Raw genomic sequence first — 8,533 nt, forward strand, 5'->3', positions numbered from 1 at the left:
TTTTCGAGCTCTTGTATGAGAAAAAGATGGATATGGCTGGAAAGGATAGTAATATTGAGCCACGGAAGGGGAATGACGAACTTGTAAACTATCATGGACCGAATATGACTTCAGACTGGCAAGTTAATGGAAATCACCTAACGAATTCGACCATTGAAATGATTTCAATGGGCAGCTCAATTGGGGAGTCCTCTGCTCGTCCCTCTGCCCATTTTTGCCCTCCAGCTTGGGACCAGCCTATCAATGGACGAAGTTTAGGCTACTCTGATGTGAATGTCCGAAACGATGCTAGTACTTCAAGTAGCCATGGCCCTGTTAGAGCTGACATGGGTTGGACATCAAATTCAATGTTGAGAGGGGGTATGTTTCTACCAACTGTCCCTGGGTTGCTTCCTCAGAACTTACCTCACTTTCCAGCTGATTTGGCTTTCATTGAAAGAGCAGCAAGGTTTTCATGCTTCAGTGGAGGGAATTTTGGTGGAGTGATGAATCCTTTTGGTGCGCCTGGCCCGATAAATCCTTATTCACGGGGCTTGGGACCGATGCAAGGGCCGGATGAGATTTTTGGAGGAAATGGATTGAGACCGCTGCCTGGAATGCAGAGCCAAGGACATGAAACGGACGTGACTGAAGTTAGCAAAGAGGCTTCACTACCTGGGAGGAAGCCTGGAAATGAAGGGAGCCCGTCCAAGAATGAGAAGAAAAGTGAAAGTTTATTGCACTCTCATGATGAAGCAAAACATGGAGTTGGTGTGTCAGGTAATGAGTCAGATGAGGCGGAATTTAGTGGCCGTGGTGGCCAAGAGGAGTTGAATGGGCCAGCTGTGGAGTCTTCTGGTAAAGGGCTCGGCTCTAAGAGGAGGAAGAGAGTCGGACAGGTTCGACATTGTTCAATCATCTGTCAATTTGACGGATCCCGATAATTTTATTTAGTGTTAGTTACTTCCATAGTACAAAAACATAGTCATTCTTTTGTAATTGACTCAATTGTCTTGCCGTTCCAGGATACTGAACATGATGAAAATAATGAAGCCCCACGGCCATCTATTGATATGGCGAAAGGAATGGCGGAAACTAAAGAAAAGGGTGATCGAAACCCAACTTCAATCAGTAAGCCTGGTGGCAAGCATGGTAAGCAGAGTTCTCAAGGCTCAGATCCACCCAAGGAAGAATACATACACGTTAGAGCACGAAGAGGTCAGGCGACAAACAGCCATAGTCTTGCTGAAAGGGTAAGGATCTTGTGAACGTTTCTTCCCAGGAAGATCATTCTTAACGTTGTCAAAATATAGCGCATTGAGCGTCAATTCATTTCTTGAATTTGAATTATTCATTGATAATGTAGGTGAGAAGGGAGAAGATTAGTGAAAGGATGAAATTCCTTCAGGATCTTGTGCCTGGTTGCAGCAAGGTATGTAGTGTTAATTTAGGGTCCTTATTAGCTAGGACGGCAAGGTGTAATTGACCCCAGATATCTTTTTCTCATCAGGTCACTGGAAAAGCTGTTATGCTTGATGAAATCATCAATTATGTGCAATCACTACAGCGGCAAGTTGAGGTATTGATAAGTACTCCCAGTTCTTCTGTTGTTATTCAACTTTCATGCTACCTGGATGAGTTTTTTTGCATATTACGTCGTTCTTCAATGGTGAGACCTTCTGTCAGGATTTATCACATAAGAAAGGAAGTAGTACTAATTTTCCAGGAGGGCATTCTGTTATATGTGATTTTCATGAGTGCAAGGGTCTCTTGAATTCGTTGATATACAGTTTAGTCATTTATTCTATTTTTTAGCCTACAATTCTGATCCTTTTTCTGCTTCCATTCAAGTTAAAAGATCGTTAATATAAGTGCATTTCTACTCTGTTTCAGTTCCTGTCAATGAAGCTCGCAACAGTGAATCCTCGGCTGGACTTCAATATCGAAGGATTTCTAGCTAAAGATGTAAGAATATGCCTCACCCTTCACGACCAGCATGATTATCAACCAATAATATAATTCCAATTCCGTGTTTTTCTAATATAATTAACTAAATGACCACAGATCCTACAATCTAGAGCTGGTATGTCATCTTCACTTGCTTTTCCACCCGATATGACTCTGCCTTTTGCACCACTTCATCCATCGCAGCCTGGACTGATCCAGGCAGGTCTTCTCAGCAACTCTTCTGAAACTCTACGAAGGCCTATAAGTCTCCAATCCCCCGCTATCAGTGGAGGGTTCAAAGAACCTACATCTCAAGTAAGTTTCATCAATTTATAGTATTCTTTCTATCGGATATATGGTATAAAATTCTTGACTCTATTTGTCGCGAATCATATGCAGGGACCCAATGTATGGGAAGATGAACTTCACAATGTCGTTCACATGGGATTCAACTCATCTGCTCCTCTAAATACCCAAGATTTAAGTGGTATATCAGATACCGTCGCATCCAACTTTATTTGCTCTCAGAAGTTCTTAAGCTGAGTGCAGTTTCCTTACTGTTTTCCCAGGTTCTCTACCACCAGGCCATATGAAAGCTGAACCCTGATTTCCTCTGTTTTCCTATCATCGTTCGTAGCTCCTTCCATGCCATCGTTGAAAGTCCATATTGTGGGATAACAAATCAAGTTATGTACATTCCTTGTGTCAGCCCGGACAAAGATTCGAGTTTACCTATTCCTTATCCAAGAGCTTAACCCCTGCCTGGCATTCCAACTCTTGCACATATTACAGTGAAGTCTGGGGGCCAAATACGTAGCACTGGGAGCAACAACTGTTACCCTGCAAGTCCATAGGAGTCCACCATGCTGATAACTTTGGTCCAGAATCGAGCAGCAGCTGACATATTGATTGAAGGAGAGGGGGAACGACATCGGTCCAAAGTATAAATTTCAGTAGTAGATGAGAGAAGATGGAGGTTTATGTTGCATTCTTGATTTAATGTAGGGAGATCACCTATTATTCTTATTCAATCTTATGGCAAATGCTTCTGAAGAACTTTGTGCATGCAGAGAAATGGGCAGAAGTTCTATTATAGATATTCTTGTGGTTTATAGCCTTTGATGCGGCTGTCAATTTTCTCCTACTCAACTACCTCTTTCTATTCTTGTATGGTGTTTCATCAATTTTAAAATAAGCAAAAATCTTTAATTAATTAACAAGAATTCCTGTTTTTTATAGGTTGAGTTGGTATTTCCAAAATTTATTAAAATATAGGGTGAATTACATCGAGTATCATTGGAATTAGAATTAAATATAAAAATATTATTTTTTTTTAAATTATAAGTACATTTTTTAACTTATAATTTGTAATTATAAGTGTATTTTTTATTTATTGACAGAAAAAATACACAAATGCCCTCCATTTAAAATTAACATTCCATCTCAAAGTGTATCTGTAATTTTTTAAATATAATAATTTTGTATAGTTGAACTTAATATTAAGGAATGTCAATGTATTTTATTATAAATATATTTTTACTTTAAAACAAAAATCAAATATAAAAATAAAAAAACTGAAAATAATAAAATAACCTAAATAAAAATAAGGAAAAATTATATCACTCTTTTATGAAGTTTGGTGATATTATATATAAATTCTACGTGGTTTGAAAAATTACATTTAGTACTCTTAATATTTATTTTCGTCTAATAAATAAATTTTCTGTTAGTTAAATTCATCAAATTTATGGTACTAAAAAAAATTGAATGAAAATTCATATTTACCCCATGATTGGCTTATTATGGACTTATTGTAGGTCGAACAAAATTTTTTCTAACCAAACTACCTTTACACATTTTCATATGCTAATGCATGGAGATATATCTTTATCCTTATAAGAATAGTTTGATTAAAAAATATTTATTTGACTTTTAATAAGTCAATAATAAATTATTAGATGTATTTTCATTTTTTTTTACTAATCAAATCAAATTCAATGAATTTTAACTTTGAAGGGTTCTATTTAAATAAGTGTTAAAAATACTGAATATAATTTATTGAACCGGCGTCTATGTATAGCATGGAGATATATCTTTATCCTTATAAGGATAGTTTGATTAAAAAATATTTATTTGACTTTTAATAAGTCAATAATAAATTATTAGATGTATTTTCATTTTTTTTTACTAATATGATCAAATTCAATGAATTTTAACTTTGAAGGGTTCTATTTAAATAAGTGTTAAAAATACTGAATATAATTTATTGAACCGGCGGAGATTCTATGTATAGTTAACTAGTTATATTAAATTAGTAGTTGTGGCACACACTATGTGTGTGTAAATTTTATAGTACTATTTAAAATAAAATATTTTAAAGATATTTATCATTTAATAAAGTATATACAAATTGATAATAAATTTATAATAAAATATTGTTAATAAGAGATGCATAAAAAGAAAAAAGGAGGAAGTAAATATAAAAGATAGTGGGAGAGTGGGGAGTTATAAGAGAAATAAAAATATAAAAAAAAAACCTAAAAAAGAGTGGCAACTCCGGTTTTGTTTGCGAGAGGAACTGCACTCTTCCCGCCAAGACAACCTTCGGACAACGGTATGTCCATCATTTCCAATTACTATTGTGCATTACTGAAACGATGCTGCGAAAGCCAGAATTTGAAGCAAGCGAAACAACTCCACGCACACATTATCAGAAGCCTGGCCGAACCGGAAACGTTCTTGCTAAACAATCTTATCAAGGGTTACTACAAGCTTAACAACATGACATTCGCACGCAGGGTGTTCGATGAAATGCGCAGACCGAACCTTTTCTCGTGGAACACCATACTCTCTGCTTACTCGGAACAAGGGGATGTTACGAAGATGCAAGAGATATTTAATTTGATCCCAAATAAAGATGGGGTTTCCTGGAACTTGGTTATTTCGGGGTTTGTGAAGTGTGGGTTGAGTGAGAAGGCTTTAGAGGCTTACAAATTGATGCTAAGACATGGGTTGGAGAATTTAAACAGAATAACGCTTTCTACAGTAATTATAATGCTATCAAAAAAGGGTTGGGTAGAATTTGGTGGGGTTATTCATGGGCAAATAGTGAAATGCGGTTTCGAGTCGTATGTTTTCGTTGGGAGTCCTTTAGTAGATATGTATGCAAAATGTGGTCTCATAAGTGAGGCAAAACGAGTGTTTGATGAGTTGCCTGAGAGAAATTTGGTTATGTACAATACGATGCTTATGGGTTTCTTGAGGTGTGGGATGGTGGAAGATTCATACGGTTTGTTTGGGTGTATGACTGAGAAGGATTCAATTTCTTGGACTACAATGATTACTGGGCTAACGCAGAATGGAATGAACCAAGAAGCACTAGATTTATTTCGAGACATGAGGTCCAAGGGATTGAATATGGATCAATTTACTTTTGGAAGCATTTTGACTGCTTGTGGAGGCCTTTTGGCATCAAAGGAAGGGAAGCAGATTCATGCATATATTACAAGAACAGATCATATGGATAATGTTTTTGTAGCCAGTGCACTTCTTGATATGTACTCGAAGTGTAGAGACATCAAGAATGCAGAGACAGTTTTTAGGAAGATGAGATACAAAAACATTGTTTCTTGGACTGCCATGTTAGTAGGTTATGGTCAGAATGGGTACAGCGAGGAAGCTGTTCGGATTTTTTGTGAGATGCAGAGAAATGGAGTTGATCCAGATTATTTCACTTTAGGTAGCGTGATAAGCTCCTGCGCAAATCTAGCCAGCTTGGAAGAGGGAGCTCAATTTCATGGTCAAGCATTGGTGTCAGGATTGATTTCCTTTATTACTGTCTCCAATGCACTTGTAACCCTGTATAGTAAATGTGGGAACATCGAAGAGTCCCACCGATTGTTCAATGAAATTAAACTGAAGGATGAAGTGTCTTGGACTGCATTAGTTTCAGGCTATGCCCAGTTTGGAAAGGCTAATGAAACAATTAATTTATTTGAGGAAATGTTGGCTTATGGTCTTCAACCCGATGGAGTTACTTTTGTTGGGGTTCTTTCTGCGTGCAGTAGGGCTGGGTTTGTTGAGAAAGGCCGTCAGTATTTTGCATTAATGGTGGATAAATATGGAATTAGGCCAGTTCTTGATCACTACACTTGCATGATTGATCTATTCAGCCGAGCTGGACGGTTGGAAGAAGCAAAGAACTTCATACTAAAAATGCCTTACCTTCCTGATACAATTGGTTGGGCCACACTGCTGAGCTCATGTAGAACTCGTGGTAATATGGAAATAGGAAAATGGGCTGCAGAATCTCTTCTGGAATTAGACCCGCAAAACTCTGCTGGCCATGTGTTGCTTGCAAGCATGTATGCTGCGAAAGGCAAATGGGATGAGGTAGCTCAATTAAGAAGAGGAATGAGACATAAGGGTGTCAGAAAGGAGCCAGGATGTAGTTGGATTAAGTATAAGAACAAAGTACACATTTTCACTGCTGATGACAAGTCAAGCCTATACTCCAATCAGATATATGAAGAGTTAGAAAAGTTGAACTGTAGAATGATAGAGGAAGGATATGTGCCTGACATGAAATCTGTTCTGCATGATGTTGAGGAGTCGGAGAAACTAAAGATGCTGAACCATCACAGTGAAAAACTTGCTATTGCATTTGGCTTGATCTTTATTCCTCCTGGACTACCCATAAAAGTGGTTAAAAACCTTCGCGTATGTGATGATTGCCATAATGCAACAAAAATCATTTCAAAGATCACCCAGAGAGAAATTCTTGTCAGAGATGCTGTACGTTTCCATTTATTTAACCATGGAATTTGTTCTTGTGGAGACTTTTGGTAGGGCTCTTAACAGTGTGATAAAAGGTGTCAGCGTCTGGAGCCACCAAATGCACCATGATGCTGACCTAACGGTGAGATATTACATACATTTGGGAAATGAGAATATGAGTCAGTATTCTGCTATGTTCAATTCATTTTGCTTGGAAGAATAATTTATCTTTCGAGCGAAATGAATCTCCCTGTAATATTTGCAGAAACCAACAGGGGGAATTTCCAAGCTTGTAAACAGCTGGCAATATATTCTTGTTCTTTCTCTAATTCTCATTACTATTTCATAATATTATACGCAAATTCAGAGGGCATATCCCATACTCAGTTTTGATTGGGTGTAGATGGAATACAACATATAAGTCTTTACTTGACCTTTTCTTTTATTTTTCATTTTTCACTGGTGATCATAAAAATGTTTCTTGCATGCCAGGGATACTCATGTTATGCAGTACAATGAACTTCTGTAATAAATCTCTACTGTGCTCGAATAATCTAATACAATAGAAAGAACAAATACATTGATTCAACGTAAAAGAATTCCGCCCGATAGAGGATTATCATAACTACAAGCAAATTACAAATAATGGTATTAAAACTTGGAGATCATGGGATAGAAAGTCATATTAAGGACTGGTATGCTGGCAAAAGCCAAATTGTACTCCTGAAAATTGAGTCATTTTTCATATTCTTCTTGAATTGATGATTTAGTCGACTCTAACTGGTTCTGTTGTGGGTTCTGCAGAAAATGAAATGGAGCTCATGATGATGAATCTTTGGGCAGGACCAGGAATTATGCTAATGGGCTAAAAGGTTTAAAGGCAACTACCTGAATGCGGTTGCAGATCTCTATGACCTCAGCATGTGGTGCCCAGTCGCCAAAGTTCCTCTCAATGAACTGGTAAGCAATCCCACTTTTTCCTCTACCAACAATGAAGAGTCCACCCTTGATCTCACCTTCACCCTTAAAATTTTGTTCTACTCCAATGGCCTTTGCTCGCTTGTAATTTGCAATTGCTCTTGGATTGAGTAGGAATCCAGATATGAACTTGTCTTTCAGTAGTTTCCCTCCACCAAGGGCCTTAAAAAATTCCTGGCGACCATCAAAGAGCACAACACCACCCCAGTACCTCGGCCAGAAGTCTTTTACCTGAAGTTAGATCTGTATCATTGAGCAGCCTTTTGCCATTTGCCATGGATAATAATCCAAGTGAAAATTTTACCTCTGATTCTATGTGCTCATGAAGAACTGCAAATAGTTGAATTCCTAGAGCATCAAATATAGGTTTCTTGGAGTACAGTTGATGAGCTTCAGCTCTGCACATGATGCACCTGGTTGCATAATATGGATATAGTCCAGATCATTTTCATAGGATATTCATTCTTACATGATAAAAGGCTAATCGTTTATCATTTTGATGGCACCGTCTCTCTTAAAGTTTCTCAATAGGTTAAGGTACAACTCTGTTTCTAATACATCGTTTGCAATTGTGGTTCTTTTTTTCCCCTGGAACAAGACCCCAGAAAGCACCGAGTTTTCTCTAGATTTAATATATCTTTAGCTTTATGCTTTCATTGTTTGCTTAGTTTCTATTATTCTGTTATAGTTGGAACTTATGGTGGCCATGGCTGTAACTAGTCTCCTCACATTTGAATTGGGGTCAAAATAAATAAGCAAGCAGAGACTCAAGTGTTTTCCGAGCATGAAAGGCTTGATCTAATGGAATACAGTTAACAAGAAAAGGTAATGCAGTATGTTCAAAAATTCATAC

General features: G+C 37.4%; 3 protein-coding genes across 3 annotated transcripts; 2 read left to right on the forward strand and 1 right to left on the reverse strand.

Annotated features, from left to right (window-relative positions):
- On the forward strand, positions 1-3,092 carry LOC105161769 (transcription factor bHLH49; the record flags this gene model as incomplete). The annotated part of the gene is given in 8 exon segments (XM_011079582.2): positions 1-878; positions 1,005-1,232; positions 1,346-1,411; positions 1,490-1,558; positions 1,873-1,944; positions 2,044-2,241; positions 2,326-2,413; positions 2,496-3,092. Coding segments are annotated over 8 exon segments (1,611 nt in total). The 3' UTR covers positions 2,534-3,092.
- On the forward strand, positions 4,422-8,428 carry LOC105161777 (putative pentatricopeptide repeat-containing protein At1g68930). The gene is made up of 3 exons (XM_011079592.2): positions 4,422-6,844; positions 7,507-7,662; positions 8,369-8,428. The coding sequence occupies exon 1, from the start codon at positions 4,543-4,545 to the stop codon at positions 6,772-6,774; it is 2,232 nt and encodes a 743-aa protein (XP_011077894.1). The 5' UTR covers positions 4,422-4,542; the 3' UTR covers positions 6,775-6,844; positions 7,507-7,662; positions 8,369-8,428.
- LOC105162270 (redox-regulatory protein FAM213A) lies at positions 7,180-8,346 on the reverse strand. Its single transcript, XM_011080277.2, has 3 exons — positions 7,985-8,346; positions 7,591-7,911; positions 7,180-7,500 (listed from the first exon to the last, which is right to left on the reverse strand). Exons 1-3 carry the CDS (start codon positions 8,084-8,086, stop codon positions 7,438-7,440), a joined length of 486 nt encoding a protein of 161 aa, XP_011078579.2. The 5' UTR covers positions 8,087-8,346; the 3' UTR covers positions 7,180-7,437.

Source organism: Sesamum indicum, linkage group LG1, assembly GCF_000512975.1.
Source record: "Sesamum indicum cultivar Zhongzhi No. 13 linkage group LG1, S_indicum_v1.0, whole genome shotgun sequence".
In the NCBI taxonomy this organism is placed as follows: domain Eukaryota; kingdom Viridiplantae; phylum Streptophyta; class Magnoliopsida; order Lamiales; family Pedaliaceae; genus Sesamum; species Sesamum indicum.